General features: G+C 35.8%; 4 protein-coding genes across 4 annotated transcripts in view; all 4 read left to right on the forward strand.

The window, feature by feature from the left end:
* Positions 2,565-3,096, forward strand: LOC109948656 (glycine-rich cell wall structural protein 1.0-like). Its single transcript, XM_020562345.1, has 2 exons — positions 2,565-2,699; positions 2,899-3,096. The coding sequence occupies exons 1-2, from the start codon at positions 2,565-2,567 to the stop codon at positions 3,094-3,096; spliced, it is 333 nt and encodes a 110-aa protein (XP_020417934.1).
* Positions 5,641-7,081, forward strand: LOC18778251. The gene is made up of 2 exons (XM_007212695.2): positions 5,641-6,040; positions 6,729-7,081. Exons 1-2 carry the CDS (start codon positions 5,734-5,736, stop codon positions 6,929-6,931), a joined length of 510 nt encoding a protein of 169 aa, XP_007212757.1. The 5' UTR covers positions 5,641-5,733; the 3' UTR covers positions 6,932-7,081.
* On the forward strand, positions 14,324-19,181 carry LOC18779507 (calcium-dependent protein kinase 8). The gene is made up of 9 exons (XM_007211671.2): positions 14,324-14,662; positions 14,972-15,571; positions 16,255-16,378; positions 16,506-16,649; positions 16,865-17,017; positions 17,095-17,210; positions 17,343-17,510; positions 17,752-17,982; positions 18,656-19,181. The coding sequence occupies exons 2-9, from the start codon at positions 15,062-15,064 to the stop codon at positions 18,809-18,811; spliced, it is 1,602 nt and encodes a 533-aa protein (XP_007211733.2). The 5' UTR covers positions 14,324-14,662; positions 14,972-15,061; the 3' UTR covers positions 18,812-19,181.
* The window catches only part of LOC18778518 (protein DETOXIFICATION 42), an 8,551-nt gene continuing 5,736 nt past the window's right edge, over positions 20,049-22,863 (forward strand). The window contains exons 1-6 of the mRNA XM_020562346.1: positions 20,049-20,081; positions 20,469-20,568; positions 20,680-20,746; positions 21,046-21,167; positions 21,538-21,747; positions 21,940-22,130. Coding sequence (XP_020417935.1) covers positions 20,049-20,081; positions 20,469-20,568; positions 20,680-20,746; positions 21,046-21,167; positions 21,538-21,747; positions 21,940-22,130 — 723 coding nt within the window. The remainder of the gene's footprint in view (positions 20,082-20,468; positions 20,569-20,679; positions 20,747-21,045; positions 21,168-21,537; positions 21,748-21,939; positions 22,131-22,863) is intronic.

A 22,863-nucleotide genomic window follows, 5' to 3' on the forward strand; every position in this document is an offset into this window, starting at 1 on the left:
TACTAAATTTTGATTCTTTGAGGATACTTGGGGGTTGTTTTTCTAAGGCTTTGTGGCTTTGGAAAGGTTACTTTCTTAAAGAAGTCAACATATACTTTGAAGATTTTAGACATGTTGATTATGATAACCACTTATTTAAGATTATTTATTAATGATGAGTTTTGTTTTATTATAATCAATAAATAACATAAAATATTATATCACTTTTATGTTTTCATTCGTGTATGTTTAAGTAGGTTGAAAGATTTTTATTCTTTACTATGTGCAAAAGTTCCATGAGTCTTAAAGATGACTTGATATAAGCCAACTTGGTCTAGTCAGTGAAAAAGGTCTTGACTTGTAAACCAATGACTTTAGATTCGAACCCTTATGGCACTTTGATAGAGTGTGTGTTTGTGTATGAGAGAGAAGGCCCCCTTCCTTCCCCTTTATAGTTTAGACTATTACTTATATTTATAAATTAAAAAATTAAAAAAAGGATGACTTGATATAAAGAAATACTAAACCTACCATAAACTGAAAAAGAAGAAACTTCTTATCTAATAATTATAAGGTTTTGTTGGGGTCTTGTTAGTCCGAAGGCTCATCCGGGCTTTGTTGATTCTTGGATCGCCATAGAGTGATGAATGAAGACTTTGTTGCCCCTTTGTCTGAGTTAGTGAGAACTAGGCCCAAAGTATCCCAGGGGAGAAGCAAGTCCCGGGGGAGTACTTTGTTTTTCTTCCAGCGGCTGCGTGTTTTGTGTTGATGTTTCCGGTAACTCGACGAAGGGTTTAAGATGACTTGCTGATGTTGATATGAGATTATGTGAGCTTGGCCTGAGAGTTTGGAGTGTGGGAGCTAAAGACCCACAAGTTTAGCAAATGAGAGTGCATGTGCTTGGCTTGATGTTGGATATGTTTGAGTTTGGTGTTGATAATTTGTTGTGTGGGCCTATGGCTATGAGGATTTAAGAGTTTCAAGAGAAGGAGGATGGAAGAAAAAGCTTGAGGTTTGAAGGCTATGATGTTTAAAGCTTGGAAGGAAGGAAAAGCTTGGAGCTAGGTGATGCTTTATGGGGGTTGGTGACTGCTGGGATGCTTGCAACAGCCGAGTGAGAGAGTGTAGGCTGAAGAAAAATTAGTCTCTGGCTGCTGTGTTGCTTACAGCAGCCGAATGAGGGGGTGGGTGTGGGGCTTTATGGTATTTAAAAGCTACATATGATCATGGTCTCTAATATAAATGGGGCACATTTGAGTTGAGTTCGTTCTCATATGGTGATTATGTTGGATATCCAAATACGACAAATTCTATAGGTGGTTTTGGTGTGCATTTAGGCTTCAATCTTATTTTATGGAGTTCTAAAAACAATAGAACAGCTTCAATTAGTTTATGCATATGCAAAACTGTCTTGGATGTGTTTAATAACTTCATATTTGTGCTTATTTTCTATACCCTACTCCTATTATTTGCATTAGTTTCTTTTGTGAAATTGGTTGTTTTAATGTGTTTAGTGTGAGTTTTGTAGGAAATCGTCCCTAAGGTTGAGTTAGAGCTAAAAAGAGAAAAATATGATGAAAAAAGAAGAAGCAAAGAAGGCAGAAATTTGGAATTAGCAACTTGGAACTCAAGAAACTGACTGTACATATGGGTCAATTTTATAGATTGAAATGTATATGCTCAAGAAGAACTAGATAACATGCTTTATATTTGGAAAGCTCTGGAAATCTAGTTTTTAGATCATTTTACAGTTCATGATTTCGAGTTTGTTGGAGAAAGTTACATTAGTTTTAGTACTAGTGGGTCAGTGATGGAATTATGCACGAGTTTTGACAACTGAGCATCACAAGTTACCATTCTTGGAAAGCAAGCTTTTGGACATCCTTGGGTAGTTAGGAGCATAGTCTAAAATATCAATAATATTGACGAAATATCGAGGATATTATTGTTTTTTCGGATCACGGATATTTCAGAACGTACATATCGTATAAATATCGATATCGATAATTTCACTGACACTTCAGCAATATTTTGTCAAAATATCACTGTAATATCGTTATAATATTGAAGATATCGAAAATATCGATGTAATGAAAAAAAAAAAAAAAGAAAAAAAAAAGAGCACACACACAAAGGGGATTCAAACCCTTGTCATTTCACTCCTCCAATGTCTTAACCACAATGTTGCTTATGTTTTTGTGATAATATGCTAAAATATGTAATTTTATATTGTTTTGTTTTGAACAATTACATGCAAAACTATTTTGGGGGTTTATCATTTGATGACTACTCTTCACGGTACACTTACTCTATATGTAGAGATGATGAAGATAGTGAAAATTTTGGTTCTTGCCTTCTTGGCCCCATCTAACCAAAATAAAAAATAAAAAATAAAAAATTTGAACCTCATAAGAACTCTGTGTGGTACTAAGGAGGGTGCATTCAATTTAGATTTTAAATGATTTTAAAAGAGTTATAAAGTTGATGGAGTTTAATTGAATTTAATTGAGTTTGACTGAATTCGTGTATAGATTTTAATTGAGTTTGTTAAAATTTTATTATTGATTTTAATGAAGTTTATAGCGATGGCGGTGTTGGTGATGGCAATGGCGGTGGCGATGGTGGTTTGTGGGGGAGTAAGTGGTAGAGGAGGTAGGGGTGGTGGTGGTGGTGGTGGTGGCGGCGGTAGCAGTGAGGTGGTGGAGGAGGTGGGGGTGATAGTAATGGTTGTGGTGGGCGTGAGGTGGTGGAGGTGGTGGTAGTGGTGGAGGTGGTGGCAGTGGCGGTGGCGGTGGCGATATTGTGGGGGTGACAGTGGCGGTGGCAGTGGCCTAGCAGTGATGGTGATAATGTTGGCAGTGGTTGTTGTCGTGGTGACGGTGGGGTTGATAGTGAGGGTGGTAATTGTGGTGGAGGTAGGGTCAATGTGGTGGAGGTGGTGACAGTGGAGTGATGGTGATAGTGATGGCGGTAGTGGTGGTGACGGTGGGGCTAGTAGTGGGAGCGGCGGTGGGTGGTGGTGGAGGTGGCGGTGGTGGAGGTGACGACAATGACTGTGGTGGTGGCGGCGGCGGCGACGGCTATGGTGATAATATAAGTGGTGAAATCATATATTGAGAATAAAAATAATATATCTATCAAAATCTCTTGGGGGGAAGCCTAAAATTAGTCTATTATCAAATGAAATCCACCACTTTTGTATTTCCTTTAAAATCAATGAGTTTTTGAATACATCCAAACTTTTATGAAGTCTTTTAAAGTCATGATTGAATACATCCAAATTTGAATGGAGTTTAAAAATTCTGAATTGAATACACCCAGAATTGAATAGACTTTTATAAAATCGTGATTGAATACACCTAAACTTTTAAACTTCTTTAAAATCTTTTAAAATCTAAATTGAATACACCCCCCTAAGTCACTTATGTATTTTACCATGCAATGTATAAAGTGTAAAATAGTGTAGTAAATTATTATATATAAATAATTATGGTATGTTTAATCTTCTTTAATTAATTATTACATATTTTTTTAACTCACAGTGTTTGTTAGCTTTCCATATAATCAACTTAAATCAGTTAACCCATTATGCAACGCATTTCCTTCCAATTTTTTGTGATAAACTAATACATAATTGAATGAATAAACATTCTCTAAAGTTTCGATAAAAATTTTCAGGTTTTTCTTACTATTTTCGTAGTTTTTATTCAATTTTTATTGATATCGATAATATCTCAATAGTTCTATCGAAATTTTCGTGTTTTTAGACTACCGATATTTCTGATACCATCAATAATTTAGACATTGGTTAGGAGGCACCTAATCTTGTGTTAAGTCAATTATAATTGCCTAGATCAATTGACGTTTGGTCTGGTTAAAGAAGTGCATCAAAAGTCAAAGTCTAACTCAACTAGGAAAACAAACTCCCTATTCTAATTGGATTTTATTTTTATTTTTCTCTTCTATCTCAGGCTAACCTATTTATCCTTTTTGGGTAGCCTATAAATATATATTTTCAAAGCTTTTGGGAGAACTCTAGCATATTGTTCAATATCTCAAATCACCCAATTCACATACTCAGTTTCTTAGCTATTCATAGCCTTCAAGATTTGCCCCATGAGGAGTTCAAATGCAGTGGATTCACCTAAGGGTTTTTATATCTTAATTTAAACTTTGTATTTTATGTTGTTGGTTTCTAAGATGGCTATTGGTAACTAAATTCTTTGCTAGGGATTTGATGTAATCTAATATTATGCCTCATCATTTGGCCCGCAGGCTCATGGGCCATTGGGGGCCTGCCCGGCCCATCGAAAAAAAGTCCGGCCCGTTATGGGCTTTGAGATGGCCCGGCCCGTCTTGGGCTGGGCTAGGCTTGGGCTTGGGTGTCTGAAGCCCGACCCATAGGCCCGGTCGGATTAAGCCCAAGAAAGCCCAGCCCGGCCCACCCACAAAAACTCGGCCCGTTAGGCCCGCATACATATATAATTATATATAAATAAGAGTTTAGGTTTATGATTATATCACTTAAATCACATATATAATTTGTTTCATTTCATTTACTTTTATTTACTTGTTCCTAGTTTATAATTGGATGATTAGTATATTAATTTGTGTCAATTATTAATTCAACAATTATATATATATATATATATATATCAGATGAACAACATATCACATCACCAAATATAATCATATCACGAAACATAATCGTACCACCAAATATAATCATGCTTTTCTTGAACACATCACCAAATATTTGCATATTTATTCATACCATCCTTTAAAAAAATATTTTTTTGATACTTATTATTTTTAAAAATTATTTCTTAAAACGTATTACGATCTAATTATGTAATAACCTCAAAAATAATACTTGGTTTTATTATTTTTGTGAAAAATCTTATAAGTTGTATGACTTTATTGGGTGTTTTATGAATTTAGTTTGATGTGAAAATATTGGAATTAAGTGAGTTTAATATCAAATTTGAACTAAAATGCCTTTATGATTAAGTTTATGATTTTTTTTTAATGAAGTAGGTTCCGTTTAGGCCCAGCTCGTTGGGCTTAGCCTGGCCCGGCCCAATGGGCTTTCTCAAGCTTGGCTCATGGGTCGGGCTTGGGCTTTGAATTTTCTAAAAAAATCATGCTCGATATTTTCTCTCTCCTTTTTAAAGCCCGGCTCCGATCCGATCCAAGTCCATTAAATTTGGGCCGGGCTAGCCCAGCCCGGCCCATTGACGAGTCCTACCTAATATGATGATTCTATGTTGTTGAGTTAATACTTTATTTTTAATCAATTTATATTTCTTGTTTCATTCATTATTATAATTGTGATCTTGATACTTGTAATTGGCCATTATAGACTTATATTATTCTTCATATAAAAAGAAAAACAAGAGGAGTGTTGTAAGTGGAGCCCAGAGGTAAAATCAGAAATTGAACAACAAATTGATGGAAGAGTGAAGAAATAGTGTTGAGCCTGTAGACTTAGGTTTATCAGTGCATTGACTGGTGTGGTTGAGTTCACTTTCACTACCACTGATAAAGGAAATGTGTCGGTACACTTGGTCTGTAAATCTATTCGAGATGTGTAACTCACTTTTCTGTGATGCTTTCATATTCAATCTATTTTATATAAGTAGAAAATAAATGAATAAATAACGCACTCACTGCCAAACCTGTGTTGGGTGGGTTTATCGTTAACCTCCTGTGAGTTGTGGCTGTGGCTGTGGTTTCTTTTATTATCTCATTCAAATGCTTCCTCTGTATTCTCTTTCACTCCACAATAAACCACCATTATCCCTGCACCCATTTTCTCTCACAAACAAACTTAAAACACACATTTCTGAATTGCCAGTGCCTGGGAATGGTGTTTTCAAGAAGAAGAAATCAAATCCGTATTACAATTCTTCTTCATCATCTTCTTGTATTGTTTATGCGGCGGAGAAGGAGTCACAGCAATTTGACGTAGACCCAGATAAGGCCAGAGAAGCTCTTAAAAATCTTGACCAGCAACTTCAATCTCGCTCCCAAAGACAAGCCCGCCCTCCAAGGCAAAAGGGTACTCTCTCTCTCTCTCTCTCTCTCTCTCTCTCTCTCTCACACACACACACACACAAACACAAACACTTTGTAAGCAATATTATGAGTTTGATGATCATGTTGCTCTGTCTGTCTCCAACCCAATTTCTTTACTGCACCGTGCCTTTTGTTCATGTATGAGTTAATGTGCTGATATTTGAAATTTTCAATTACTTTCATTTGTACCAACAATCCTAATGTGATTTAAATTACATATGGCTTTGTCTATGTAACCAGAGATAACAAAATGAAAACCCAAAGAAAACTTATGCTTCTTTGATGAATGCCCAATGTTGGTGAAATTGACCTTATTTGGTCATGCAGCTTGCATGTAACTAGAGCAAGTTATGCATGAACTTTTCTAGACCATGATTTGTTTCCACCCTTCTAATCGTTTGCACTTTATCGCTCGAAACCGGATTATTATTCGATTACAGTTAAAATTAAGTTAATCTTGTCAAGACTATATTTTTCTAATATAGTTTAGGGTTAATTACATCAATTATCCCGAATTTTGTACCCGGGTTTCACTTCAGTCCCTCAATTCAGTTATTGAATTGTATAGTACTTAGAGTTGCAAAGGAACTATGAAGTAGCATTTGTAATTTCATAGGGCAATTAATGGGATGTTGATCTTATGATGAGAAGTGTTTTCAACTGAATTGCAGCACCGGATGTGAGTTTTGCAAGAGATCAAACAGAAGATGAAGAAGTTCAGGAATTTTCAGGATCTTTCTTTACAATCACGGCTGTTGCTGTCTTTGCTTTCACTATTTTCTATAATGTGTTGTTTTACAATGTTATAAAACCATCCATAGATGGACCAGAGCAAGCTCCAACCACAATTGTTCAACGAGAAATCCCAAAGTAGCAGTTTTGAGCCCCTGCAGGAAATTTATGTTCAACAAATAAACAGGTTCTGGTTTGAGTTTTGTAAAGGCAACTTCCTGACAGAAATGTAGTTTATGTAAAAACAATTCTGAGAAAGAAAAAAAACAAACTTATTTTATTTCTCATTTTATTTTTCAGATTTTGTGTTGTTTTGGTTCTTAAAAAGAGGCAGATCTCTGCTAAACATAAATATGAAAAGTTGGTAATTAGACCTCTGAAATCTTCATGCAATCAACTATGCCATAATTGCTGAATTTTCTTTTTTCTTTTCGGTTTTGGGTTTTGGGTTTTTTTCCTGCGTTTAGGAGAGATTATCGCATGGGCCAATCTTCATGCAATCAACTATGCCACGATGTTGTTTTATGGAGAAAAACTTTGTTGCAATATGGATAACACTATTTTGCTATGCCGGCTAATAATATTATACTATGTGGAGTGTTATCACGCATGTTTATTGGCCGGAAATAACAAAATAATGTTATCTCGTTTCATAGAAGTCTTTCTCCGTTTTATGCTTTCATTAAGTTATATTTTTAATAGGTTTTTTATCACAAATGGTCCCTGAGGTTTGCCAAATTATCACCTTTAGTCCTTTATGTTTTTTGTTTGACATTATTGGTCCCTTATGTTATACCTCACACATCAATTTGGTTATGCCGCCGTCAAAATTTTCCTTTAGATTGCTGATGTGGATTAAACAATGTTTTAAATATTTTGGGTTTTATCACAAATGTTCCCTGAGGTTTGCAAAATTATCACATTTGGTCCTTTATTTTTTTTCCTGACATTATTGGTCCTTATGTTACACCTCACACATCAATTTTATCCCACCGTGAGATTTCATTGAATTGTTGACAACTTGACATGATACATATGTGGTGCACACATAGCCAATGAGAAAATGTCAAGTGGATCTAAATGAAGAAATTTTTTTTTTTTTTTTAAAGTTTAACATTTAAATCTTTTTAATTTTTTTTTTAAAAAAAAAGAGAGAAAATTTTCAAAACATACATTTTTTTTATTCAAATCCACCTGGCATGTTATTAATGGACATGTAGGCTCCACGGTATCAAACGGGACGGGCCGGCCCAGTACGGCACGAGCCCAGCCAATTTAAATGAGGCACGACACGGCACGGCACGAGCATGAATATTAATGGGCCGTGCTCTACACGATATGAAAACTTGGGCCGGGCTAAGATCAAAAAATGAGGTCCAATGGACCGGGCCAGGCCATAGCCCAACATGGGCCGGGCTTGGCCTGAGCCCACTTCAAGCACGGCATGAGCTCAAGCCCGCTTAAAGCATAGCTCAAGCCCGGCCCACTTAACATTTTTTTCTTTCTCAAAAGTCAAAATACAATAATTTGACATCTAATGTCATTGTTTATATATATAGGGGGCGGATCCGTGACACTACGTTTTTTATACAAGTTTTGATACAATATTTGGGCCATTAGATTACTCCACTTTTAATGGTTGAGATTAAATATTACATAGTAAGTAGTTTTAATTTTTTTAAATAGACAATCATTAATTTTATTTTCTCTCTCATAAAAATAAAAGGAAAATTTTCTCTCTCCAACCTTTTTGCTGGGAAGACGTAATCACTCCTACCTCTTTAATCTCAAATATTTATTATGGTCTAATAAATAAAGAATCTCACCCAAAAAGTAAATACTCAAACCCCCACATTTGCACATCTCTCTCTCTCTCTCTCTCTCTCTCTCTCTCTCTCTCTCTCTCTCTCTCTCTCAATTTTGGGAGTGGATCTGCTGTCCCTAAATTATATGTACCCTTGTGTCCCCTATCTAATTGTTTGACACATGTCCACTCACTTAACCCTGAATTAACACCGTTAACTTAATAAAATTTAGAAAGAAAAAACCAACACCATAGAAGCAGCAACCACCCGTTGTGACCTTCATGCCCCTTCCCCTTCATGCCCCTTCCCCTTCATCCCCTTCCCTGACCTCCTCCCTCAACCACAAAATCACCATATATCAGTACTCTCAATTGAGAAACCCAATTTATGAATCATAGAAACCCAATTGAAAAACCAGTATACAATTAAATGTTTAAACCCAATTGAAAGATCACGAAGCAAAATCATATACCAGTACACAATCCCAGCAACCGAAATTATCCTTCTTCCCCTTCCCTGACCTCCTCAATGCATTCAATAAAATTATCAAATCACTGATTCAAGCCTTTATTTTTGGGTGCATGAATCCCAGAAACCCAATTGAAAGACTATCAAAATCGAAACCCTTCCAATTATGAAACCCAAAATTTGAGGGGGGATTGGGAAGAAGAGGAGGAGGTGGTAGTGGAAGAGAAGTGGGCAAGAGGGTGGAGGTTGTGTGTGGCTTAGGTAAGGGGGCTGGAACCAACGAGGTTTGGGGCTGTCGAGGTGCGGTACTTGGGTGGGGATTTAATTTCTTTTAATTTTTAATGTATTGAAAGTTAACAGTGTTATTATTGGGGTTAAGTGAGTGGACACGTGTCAACAAATTATTCAAGGGACACAAAGGGACATGAAAATTTGAGACAGTGGATCCCCTCCCCACAATTTTTGCCTTCTTCGTTGAGAGAAAAGCTTTGCTCCAGGTACATATTTCAATTTTCGATTTTCTTGATCAGATTTGGTTTAGTTTTATTTTATTTTTTGTTGGAATTAAACTAGGATCTCTAGATTAGGAATTTAAAGAATTAATAGTTTCCAATGGGATTAAGTTTATTTCTTAGGTATCTATGATTAAGCTATTCATTTCAATTTGTTGGTAGGATTTCTTATTTTGAGGGTTTGATTTAGGGATTTTAATCTTCTCATATATGAAAATTTTGACTATTACCTTTTTTTTCTTCCCGATTAATAGGGACACAATACAAGGAGAAAATTTGATGCCACACCAACTTGCTTCAACCACCTCCCTCTTTGGGGTTGGTTCTAGAAATTGATGGATTACCTGTGCATTGACATATGGAATTACAGTTTATGAATTGTCTTTGCTGGGCTGTCCAAAATGAGTGTTTCTTCAAATGGCCTCAACACCCTGGTTGTACTCTGCTACCCTGTGGTCCTATGTATGTTTGGTTGTTAGTTTTGGGTTTTTTGCCCACGGGTGGCTTTTATGAAAGTTCATTTTTCTGATTTTGCTGTGGTTGCCACTGGGAAGAAAGAGCTGCTTGAGCACAAACAAATTGTGATGTATTTTTGGGCACATATTTTCCTTCATGTGCACAAATAAATTGTCTACTCGTTACCTCATCTAAATGCCTTCTTGTCTTGGAGGAAGATCGAATTCTAATCCAGAATCCCTCTTGCCGGCCATACTCTTCATAATAGTTTCTTGCTTCTTTCATTGTGTCAAATACCATCCCTGCATATGGTGCTTTTAATTGTGTCACTTTCTTTTTTGGAGTACTTGTTTCACCATTCTCCACTTAAATTATCTCCTCTACCTATTGAACATATTAATCATTCTTAACGATGCAACTTAGAAAAATATTATACATATGTTAAACTTTCATACTGACACAAGATGAAATATAATGGAATAAACTTTCATACTGATTTTAAAAAATAATTCTTATGTTAAAAAACAATCATTAATGTCACTACGAATTATTTTTTAACATAAGAATTCTGAATGGCCCAATAATTCAGCAATTCTAACATTGTATAAACTTTAATATAACATCGTATTTATAAAAATTAAAAAATTCAGCAATCCTAATTGTCTACAGGAAGAGCTACAACAAAGATAAAAAAAAAAAAATTTTAAAAAAAAAAATCTCAGATGAAGGTAACATACCAAAGATATGCACTAAGAGTTGGAGGAAATATCTTGTGTGAGCTCCAACATTTTGATGAGGCAATATTGTATTCATATATGAGAAATTGCTTTGACATAAAAGAGCTATACTGAAGATGAATTCATGGTTGCGTATATGTTGTGCATGAAGAAGGATAAACTGAAAAGAGTCCTTATTAGACCTTAATAAATATTTGAGATTAAAGAGAGAGAGAGAGAGAGAGAGAGAGAGAGAGAGAGAGAGAGAGAGAGAGAGAGAGAGAGAGAGAGAGAGAGGCGTGCGAATGTGGGGTTTGGGTATTTAGTTTTCGGTGAGATTCTTTATTTATTAGATCCTAATAAATATTTTAAATTAAAGAGGCAGAAGAGATTACGTCTTCCCGCAAAAAGGTTGGAGAGAGAAAATTTTCCTTTTATTTTTATGAGAGAGAATAAAATTTATGATTGTCTATTTAAAAAAATTAAAACTACTTGCCATGTAATATCTAATCTCAACCATTAAAAGTGGAGTAATCTAATGGCCCAAAAATTGTGTCAAAACTTGTGTAAAAAATATGGTGCCACGGATCCGCCCCCATATATATATATATATTATAATCATAAACATATATTTGATGTCTTTCGTTTTAGGGAAATTACTTAGGTCCTTAATTAATTAAACATATCAACTAAAAATTAATTAAACAACATTTGACTTGATATCTAATTAGTACATATGACATATACGCTTTTCTTATAATCAAAGCAAGACATTTCTTCACATATAAAATAATAAGTTGTTTAAAGATGAAAAGTTGAAGTGGATTTTGTGGAGTTTGACACTTTTTGCCCTTCACCTTTTCATATTGTTTGGATGTTTAATTGATTAATGTTTTCAAATACTTCATCATTTCTTCCCTCTAATTATATTTTTAATGTTTATAATTTGAATGATCTAGTGAAAAAAAAACAAGTGAAAAAAAATTAAATTAAATGGGTTGGTTCTTGGGCCCAAGTATGGCACAAGCACGGGCACGGCACGAGCTCGGCCCGTTTCAATGTGGACATGGGCTTTGGGCCGAGCAAGGATCAATGATTTTACTAAATGGGCAAGCACGGCACGAAAACGTTAAAAGCACGAGTTTAAATGGGACAGGCCGACATACATGTTGTGTCAAATCCGTTAGGTTTTGTTAAAAAACCATTGAAAAAAGATAGAAAAATTTCAAAACTTAAATTTTTTTTATTCAAATCCACTTGACATGTTATTATTGGGCATGTAGGCTCCACATACATGTCACGTTAAATCCGTTAGGTTATGTTGAAATTTTTATAAATTTAACAAAATTCCAACATAACCTAACGGATTGACGTGACATGTAAATGGAGTCTACATGTCCAATTAGACCTTATCATTTGGCCCGCGGGCTCATGGGCTAATGGGGGCCCGTCCGGCCCATCGAAAAAAAGTTCGGCCCAGCCTGTTATGGGCTTTAAGATGGTCCGGCCCGCCTTGGCTGGGCTAGGCTTGGGCTTGAAATAGGGCCCGTTTAGGCCCGGCCCAGCCTGATGGGCTTTCTCAAGCCCAGCTCATGGGACGGGCTTGGGCTTTGAATTTTCTAAAAAAACCCGGCCTAGCCCAGTCCGATATTTTCTCTCTCCTTTTTAAAGCCCAGCCCAGCCCGGTCCGGCCCATTGACGAGCATTGTGTCCAATAATAACATGCCAAATGGATTTGAATAAAAAATAAATTATGTTTATCTCTTTTTCTCTTTTTTTTTATTAAATTTTTTCTAAAAGATTTAATGTTAAACTATTTTAAAAAAATATTAAAGGACCAATAATATCAGAAAAAAAAACATAAAAGACCAAATGTGATAGTTTCACAAATCTTAGGGATCATTTGTGATAAAACCCAAAATATTTAAAACATTGTTTAATCCATGTGGCGTGCACGTCAGCAATCTAACAGAAAATTTTGATGGAACCTGATGAAATGACTAAATTGATGTATGAGGTGTAACATAAGGGACTAATAATGTTATTAAAAAATATAAAGGATCAAATATGATAATTTGACAATTCTCAGGGACTATTTATGATAAAAACCATTTCTAATATAATAGTTGAACGAATCATGGACATTTGTCAACATGGGCCCAGACAACCTCATGGTCTTTATCCATCTCTCATACGCCGTTGATATCCATCTTACTAAAAAGAGTGCATCAGTCACAACTAAAAAAATATCTAGAATATGCCTTAATAGTTTTTCTTTTTGTCAAAAGTTAGGAAGTGAAAGTGGGAAACGCACACACCACTCAAATGAATCTAATGGCATTTCACTTTGGGTATCCAAAACTTATACAAATTATCTTAAACCATGAACGACTCAAGTATTCCCTTGGATTAGTTTAATTTCATTTATCAATGGCAAATTGCAACTTTCAATGTAGTCAATAGTTCATGTGGCATTGGTCTAATTTTTCTTCTGGAGATTGGCCCATGGGAAACCTTTTACCTCTACCTACTATCCACTTTTTTCTAAAATCGGGTGAGCTATAAGACAGGAATCCTGAAATTCACAAACCTCCAAGAAATATATGACACATTTCACATTGTTTCATCCACAAAAGAAAGAAAAACTTTGAGATTTTAAAACATTTGATTCCTCATAGGATACTGTTTACCTCCTTTCTTGTAAGTTCTTATTGCGAATCATAGTTTGATATGTATATAAAAATAATTCATCAAAATCATAAAAAGAAATTTTTTTGCACACATATCACACTGCTATTTGCTGAAATATAAATACATATCACACTGTTATTTGCTGGAATATAAAAGCTCCTACTTGAATAGCAAAGAGAGAAGTGTTTTCCTTCCAGATAACAGTCGTGGCAAACCTACCACCCAAATTGCCATCACTAAAATCCAACCCAACCACTCTGACCAACGACTAGAAAATCTTTGCAAAGAATATATTCCCTACTGTCAATTGCAATTAATAAACAAATACCATATAATTTTTTTCACCAAAAACAAAGACATATGGATTTACAGACTATACACCAATAATAGGGGGAGGGTGGATTTTATAAAAATTAATTATTGGTAGCCCTAGGATTATTTATTATTGGACACGTGGCATCTTATAGTAAGTTGAGTAGGTTTGGGAAGGATTGGATTAAGACATGATCCCTATCTCCCCTGTCGACAATACAACTATGCTTTCCTAAATATTTGGAGATGGTGGTTTTCTTGTTTTAGAAACCACAACCAACTTCGGTTGAACTCTTGGGTGAAACCCAACTGTTAAAACTAAAAATAAACTAACAATCATTTAGTTAGCAATGAATTAGTTTACACTAATTACAATTAGTTAGCAATGAATTAGTTTATAAATAAATAAAAACACTTTTTCCAGGGAAAAAAGAAACAGTTTTGAAGTAATATATATATTTGAGGAAATCTGTGACTTGTAACTTTGTAAGGTTAGCTGGATATTTTGGGAAGGGAGAAAAAAAAAAGGGAAAAGAAAAAAAGAAAAAGAGAAAGAGAAAGAGAAAGAGGAGGTTTGTTTTCTGTTTCTTTTGATGGTTGACTCCCAAACAAAAGAAAAAGGTTTGGATTTAAAGAGAGACAGAGAAAAAGAAGAGAAGGAACGGATTTAGAGAGAGAAACAAAAGTCTCTTGTGAAAGAGCTTTGACTCTCTCTCTCTCTCTCTCTGCAAATCCATGGCGTATTCACACCTTCAATTTGTCCTTTCACATCCTTGACCTTCAACCCCAAATCATTCATTTCTAGAATTAGGTTAAGCTCTTTCATCTCCAAATCTCATCTGGGTATCCTGCAAAATCTCTTCTCAGTTCCCTGGAATTCCCAAAAATCATCATAAAAAAAAAAAAAACAGAGGTGAGCTTTGTTGTTCTCCAACATTTTGATCTTACCTTCATTTCCTTTGAAAAGAATAGAAATTTGGACCTCTTCCATTTTTGTCTTCTTTTATGTAAACTGTTTTTTTTCTTTTCGATTTCTTAAGATTCACTGATTTGTGGTGTGTTTCTACAAAGAATCTGCATTTAAGATTTAGAAGAAACAAAAAATCTCACTTTCTAAATTTGCTTTCTGACAAAACAAAACCTTGGAGATGAAAATGTTATGGGACTCGCATTTTGGATTTGTCATTATGATTGTCTGATTTCTTTCTAATTTCCTGAACAGATTTCGATTTATTGACCTTTCTGCTCAATTGGGTCCTCTTGAAATCTGAAGAAAATACTGGAAATTCTGAAATATTTGAGGCTCTGATTCATGGGAAATTGCTGCGTAACTCTTGGCACACCTGGCCAGAACAAGCAGAAGAAAAACAAGAAGAAACCCAATCCCTTCGCTACAGATTTTGGTGGCATTAATGGAAAAGATGGTGAGGGCAAGTTATGGGTCTTGAAAGAACCGACGGGTCGAGACATTTCGGTCCAATACGATCTGGGTCGCGAGCTCGGCCGAGGTGAATTCGGAATCACATATCTTTGCACAGAGGCTTCCTCGGGTGAAAAATTCGCCTGCAAATCGATATCGAAGAAGAAGCTGAGGACCGCTGTGGATATTGAAGACGTGCGGAGAGAGGTTGAGATAATGAGGCATTTGCCTCCGCACCCAAATATTGTCACATTGAAGGACACTTATGAGGATGAAGAAGCGGTTCACATTGTCATGGAGTTGTGTGAGGGTGGCGAGTTATTCGACCGCATTGTTGCTAGGGGTCATTACACGGAACGCGCCGCCGCAAGCGTAATGAAGACCATTGTTGAAGTTGTTCAGGTTAGATTTGGCTGTACTAGTGTGGTGTTAATTTGGTTTAAATTTGGATATGGTTTTGAAATTTTATAATTATGTTCTACATTAGAATTGTTATAAAAGTGTCATATGGTTTGTGTTATATTATGATGTTCTTGTTTAAGGGAAATGTGAGATAGAGTACGTTGTTGCTATATAACATGTTGGTTTTGTTTGTGATGCTTCTTCTTCTTATCATTTACACTATGAACTTTAAATGGTAAATTGAGAAACAATTGGTGAGTTGATTGTTTTCCTCCATCCTCATATTCTCTATAAGCACTTAGCAGTGCTGCTATGTATTTTGTTAATTGGTTTGAGTTTCTCGTTGTTGATGTTGAAAGTAACTTTACTATGCGAACGATATTGGTGTCTACATTTTGTTTTCATTGGCTTATATTTCGTTTAGGTGATATGCCGGTTATTTGGACATTTGGATAATATAATATGCTGGACCATGTTATTACTAGAATATAACTAGTTCCTGTGCACTGAATATACTTGTCTCTACTATAACATAACTAGTTTCTGTGCATGTTAAATTAATTATCTGCTGCTGACACTTCTATTGATCTTCATTGATTTTCTGTTGCTGGATGATGATGTCCAGCCTTCTGTGATGTTATTGTGAAATACTCTGGTTTATATAGTTGCATTTTACATTGCAGATGTGTCATAAACATGGAGTAATGCATCGCGATCTCAAACCAGAGAACTTTTTATTTGCAAATAAGAAGGAAACAGCCCCTTTGAAAGCAATTGATTTTGGATTATCTGTGTTCTTTAAACCTGGTATTGCACTGCTTCATTTTTCCTGTTTAATAATTTTCCCCCATTCTTGAACTTCATATTTTAGCATCTAATATCATCTCTATATCTGGCGTATGATAGTGTAGTTAAAGGTTGCTATATTCTGCAGATGAGGAATTTAATGAGATAGTTGGAAGTCCATATTACATGGCTCCAGAGGTTCTGAAGCGCAATTATGGACCCGAGGTTGACATCTGGAGTGCTGGAGTTATCCTGTATATTTTACTTTGTGGTGTTCCACCTTTCTGGGCAGGTTTGTCTCTTTTACCAGTATTTATATTTTGATTCTTTACAACTTGTATAGGAGTTAAAGTGGAAAAGGGATGTAGAAAATAATACTCCCATTGGAATGTTTTGCTTATCAAATATCTCTGATTGAGATCATCCTGAACAGAAGTGTGCCTGCTGGTGTACTTGCTTATATTATTACTATTTGCTTCTCATAGTTTCAAAACTTTTTCCCTGTAGAAACTGAACAAGGGGTAGCACAAGCAATTATTCGATCTGTCATTGATTTCAAGAGGGATCCTTGGCCAAGGGTTTCTGATAATGCGAAGGACCTGGTAAAGAAAATGCTTGATCCTGATCCAAAAAGGCGGCTGACTGCCCAGGAAGTGCTTGGTAATTACAGTAATATGATATCTTATACAATTGAAAGAGCCTTATATGACAAGTTCTTACCAACTCTTTCTGTGTAGATCATCCTTGGATACAAAATGCCAAGAAGGCCCCAAATGTCCCACTTGGTGAGACTGTGAGAGCAAGGCTGAAACAATTTTCCATAATGAACAAGCTGAAGAAAAGAGCCCTTGGGGTAATGTTTTTTAGTTTACTTTTCATTATAAAGTTATTGATGTCCCATAGTTACAGAAATGTTGGCTACTTGTATCTTGTGTGAAAGTTGCCCTATATGCTATGTCTGAACTTTTGAATATTTTATACATAGGTTATAGCCGAGCATTTGTCAGTTGAGGAAGTAGCTGGCATAAAAGAGGCATTTCAAATGATGGACACTGGCAACAAGGGCAAAGTAACCATAGAAGAGCTTCGAAGTGGTGTACAACAGCTTGGGCAGCAGATTCCTGATCCAGATCTTCAAATACTAATGGAAGCTGTAAGCATCAATTTGTGCTTGGCCAACTTGTCCTTACTTTTAACTGTGGGTTGGATGATAATATGCCTAACTCTGCATCATGTTAAATCTTAAGAAGCAAACTAAAACCTGAGCTGCAATATTCATTTCAAGGATTCAGCTAAAAATAGGAATGTAAAGAAGTTCTGGCTGGGGGTTGAGTATCCCAATGAGTTTTAGGATTTCTTGAACTGATCAACTGATTGATTTCTGATTCCTACAGGCTGATGTTGATGGCGATGGAGCTCTGAACTACGGAGAGTTTGTTGCAGTTAGTGTTCACCTTAAAAGGATGGCCAATGATGAGCACCTACATAAAGCTTTCGCATTCTTCGATCAAAACCAAAGTGGTTTCATAGAAATTGAAGAATTGCGAAATGCTTTAAATGATGATGTTGACGCGGGTGGTGAGGAAGTCATCCATGCGATTATGCATGATGTGGACACAGACAAGGTTAGAATCACAGTTTTGAGACAATTAACTTCAAAAAGTTTTATCCTTAATCCAAAAAGATTTTATCTCAGTAGACATGACTGGAAGGCTCTATTTTGATGCTAATTATGAATCATGATATCATATTTCAGACTTTCACGGTCTTTCTGGACTTTTGACATCCCTTCGAGATTTCCCCTTATAATACCTTGCTATGTATTGGTTTTTGAACTGAGGCTAGATCATCTTAGCTAACTTTCCTTTATCTGCTTGCCTATTGATGCTAGAAATTGTAGTTTTTAGTTGCTTTCTATTGTGAAAAATACTTATCCTGAGAACAGAATGGTTCGGTTACTCCATATTCTGTTCCTTCTCTAGAATCATTGTATACTTTTTCCCTTTGATTACACACAAATGAGGCCAGTCATGCAAACTGAAGGATCACCTCTTCTTCTGTCACTTTTTTATTCTTTGATCAATGATTGAATATCACCCTCATGAAAAGGGTTGACTTATGCAAAATGTCTTCAGTTTGTAAGATTACGTTTTAATTACTCTTGTTATGTTGCATGCATCATTGTTTTTATCGAGTTATGCTTGTATGTATCCATATCGTTTTGTTATGTTTTTAAAGTTGGTGTTGTGCATGCATCATTGATAACTTGAACTGCAACTTGCTTGTATCATCTTGTAGGATGGGCGCATAAGTTACGAGGAGTTTGCTGCTATGATGAAGGCTGGTACAGATTGGAGAAAAGCATCCAGGCAATATTCACGGGAAAGATTTAACAGCATAAGCTTGAAGTTGATGAGGGAAGGGTCTTTACAGTTAGCCACTGAGGGTAGATGAACCAACATTCTTTTGTTCTTTTTACTTTTTACTTTTTTGAACCAATATTTATTTGAAATTAAATTATGTCTAAAAAGTTAAAAATTCCTTTGTTTGTTGGCGGGCTTATGAATTCTCTTCTTTTCTGTTTCCCCATTCTTTTTCCTTTTTCTTAAGAAAACTTGTAATGTGGAGAGAATCAGAGTGAGGATCTTAGCGTCTTTTTCAATAGCTATGATTAGGATTTTTCTTTTCTTGAGGTAATTGCGGGAAAAAGGAAAAATTAGTTGTAGTGGGAAGTTGGTGAAACTTATTGTCAACCTCAAATTCAATAGATGGTTGTAAATATGTGAATTAAGGCTTTTCCACTAAAAGGATTGTCTAAAGTCTATAATTGCTTAAATGTGCTCTTGGAATTTTTAATTTTGGCCATTAAACTTGTGGAATTTTTAAGACAGAAAGATCAATGTTTGATTTGTCTCGACTATAAAACATAAATAGCAGCTTTATGCTGTCTGGTTTTGTGTGCTTATTTTTTCAAGACTGGCTGAGGAACATGTTTTTATATATATATATATATATTGCAATTGTAGCATGATGAGCAAAACTCAGCTGCCAATTTATTTTGAAATGGGTGTTTGGCTTTGCACTTGGTATCAAAGTTCCTCAAATAAAGTAAAATAAAGTATCTCTCTCATCTCATAGATTTCTCACGTGAACCCTTTTTCCTTTTGTACAATAATTCCCACTACTTTTCTTCCAAAAAAACAAACCAAGAAAAATTGAATTATGAGGTGAGGTCAGAGTCATGGAATTGTATTTTGAACTCTTTATGCAAAGATGAGAAAGGACAAGTCGTCCTAGTTTTCTCTACTTTTCCTGCAATTCCTTTTACGTGTAAAATCTTACACAAAGTTGATTCCCTCCTGCTATATATCTGCCCAAGCCAAAGGACAATCAATAAACAAATATAAATATCAATAATGCAATCAAACAATCGTTTTAAAGTTCCATGGTCCATCTCCCTCCTTTTTAGTACAAAAACAAAAAGTAATGAATTTTTGTCTGATTTTTTCCCACATGAATTATTGTAAACTACATTGTACAAACGCATCTAGGGTTTTGGAATCTCTGCGCAAATAACTCACGCCCATGCCCTCCATAATTAATCCAAAAATGGAATAATATCTTAACATTGGAACCCTAAAACATTCCTATTTTGGAAGCCCCAGCTAAAGAAATTATTCTCTATAACAAAATGACAAGGTTTAACAAAAATCCTACTTTATCAGTTAAAATTTTAAGATTGTTTTGTTTGGAAAAAATAATTAAACCTAACACATTAAAAATAACACAAAACATAATTTTAGCACAAAAACAAAGTACTTAAAATTTAAAAAACATAAAAATAAAAGACTATAAAAATTTAAAGAACGAAATGAAAAAATAAAATAGAAAAAAGAAAAAGCCTCTTTATTTATCTCTCTCTTCCTTCTCTTTTTGCTTCCACCCGCTCGCTCTGCACCACTCAATCCCACTTCCGTAACAACTCTCTTCTGCTGCTTCTCTCTCTTCAACCTCGTGAAAACGCTGTCGTTTTGGTTGGTATGACGACGACGACGCCGTTCGGAGCTGCGAACACGGCGGTGCTGGGGGAGCCCAAGGCTCAGATTGCTAGGTATCAGGGGCTGAGGTCAGCAAACTCGCTTGGTTTCACCAGAAGCCGACACGCGCCGATCTCGTCAGCTTCTTCTTCGCTCATTCGCGCCGTCGCTACGGTGCGTTTAACTACCGTTTGATTCTCTGTTTTGTTTCGGAGAGATTTGTGGATTCTTGTCTATAAACAACTAGTTCAGTAACCCTAAACCCTATCTAACTGATGGCTGAAGAAAATGATTCATATTCCAATGGGAAGAAAAGCAAAACTTCTATCTACATTTTCTTGAAGGATTGCAGGTATCATTTCGATTATTCTATGCCTTTTCATTTCTTTTTCCTGATTAGTTTGGTTTGATAATTAAAAGGTTTTGTTGAATTTAGCATACTAGCAATGGCATATATTTTCGATAAGCAACAAACTCTCATCCATCGGCTAATCTAACCTTATTATTCAAGCTAGACCAGTTCATAATTTATGTGGTCTTTGCCTGCAAGAGCCATTATTCAAAATATTTTTTATTGCAATTTGGACAACCAATGCTTGGATTTGAATAGATGTGTAAAACCAATGCTTGGATTCTATTTTCTGTGGGCAGGTTTGTTTTTAATTTGGACAAACTTGGATTAGAAATAGCGTCGATTGCATTGCCTGCAGCACTGGCTTTGACAGCCGATCCAATTGCTTCTCTAGTTGACACAGCATTCATTGGTCAAATAGGTACTTTGCTTCTTTTTCTTTTCATTTTGAACTGTGCATATGTTCTTCCATCTGAAACAAGTACTTTTTGTTTTTGCTTTAGGTAACAAAAACAAATTTGATTGAAAAAATTCAGGTTTCTTTCTTTAAATGACAAGGATGGGGATAAAATGAAATATACTGTCTACATAAGAGGCCAATGTGTAAACATATCCACATTCACAGTCCACTAATAGCCTAATGGTTAACAGAGATGTATCTCTTAACCCTATCCTTAAAAAGTTGACCAATTACCACCTGCTAAATATTAGTCTTCAATCTGAAATGAAATTTTGTGGCTGAACCTTGTATCTTTGTTAAAATTTACAGTTGTGGAAAGTTGTGTTTAAAGGTCCAGTGGAGCTTGCTGCTGTAGGAGTTTCTATCGCTTTGTTCAATCAAGCATCAAGAATTGCAATATTACCTCTTCTTAGTGTCGCAACCTCTTTTGTTGCTGAAGAAGATACTATTGGAACTGCGAGTCCCAAGGCAAACCAGAGTGATTACCTGGAAACAGGTTTATCAATCAATGGTGAAACTAAACAGTTGATCCCAAAAAGGGGTATGCCCCATGCCTTTTTTTTTCTGGTTACAATGCCTACATCTTTTTTACACAATAAACTCAGCATGCATTCTGTAAAGACTTGTAGAATATGATTTCATCAAGTTTTCCTCCTCATTACAAGATATTCTTTTACTGGTTTATGAAAACTTCTTATATGATAGTTTTTTCTTCTTATGTTTTCTTTGTCAGGTACTGACCAGAATGCATACAACTCAAAACCAGTTGGTGCAAGCTTTGAAATAGTTACAACTAATCATCGAAAGAGGTACATCCCGTCTGTGTCACCAGCAATGGTAATTGGCAGCATCCTTGGCCTCATCCAAGCCATATTCCTCATATCAGCGGCAAAACCTCTATTGAACTTTATGGGGGTCAGTTTTGTAAGTTAATCATCTTTATGCTTTTATTTTATTTTTCATTTTGACACACATTTTACTCAAGAGTTAGTTGTACCAAGTGCTAAAATAACTTCTAATAACAGAAAGAACTTTTGTTTGTTTAGGATTCCCCTATGCTAAAACCTGCACTATAGTACTTGATGATGCTGAGGATTCCCTATGCAGCTATGCTAAAGTATCTTCAACATGAATCGGCTTATCACCGTAACTGCAATTCTAGATCAACCACGCTCTGCGTGCTCCCAAGTAGATAGACTCCATATAATTTCTGATGTTCTAAATTTGGTGGGCATCAATTATTGCATGAATATATCGGCACAAAGTACCTTGACTAATGAATATGGCCGACAAGTCATTGTGCACCTGCAGGGATACCTAGTGGTGGACGAAGAACCATTGGCTATAGTTCCTTTGGGGATCGACTTGGTTGATGATTATCCACACACAGCCTCAATGGTCTGTATACCCTTGAACCACGACTCCTGCATTGTCCAGCCACACCCCCACCTACAAAGACCCTCTAGTTTCGTTAGAGATGTTGACTACATGGTTCATTGGCAATACCCTAATTCCAACCTTTGTGAACTTGCTGATGTTCTCAAGAATCTGTTTCGTAGTCAAACACCAATAGTACGAAAGCCGGAGTATTGCCATGGACGAGGACAATCACACTGTCGAAACATGCCTGACAAGTTTGTAGCCGCTTCGTACTATG

The sequence above is a fragment of the Prunus persica genome, chromosome G4 (assembly GCF_000346465.2).
Source record: "Prunus persica cultivar Lovell chromosome G4, Prunus_persica_NCBIv2, whole genome shotgun sequence".
Taxonomy (NCBI): domain Eukaryota; kingdom Viridiplantae; phylum Streptophyta; class Magnoliopsida; order Rosales; family Rosaceae; genus Prunus; species Prunus persica.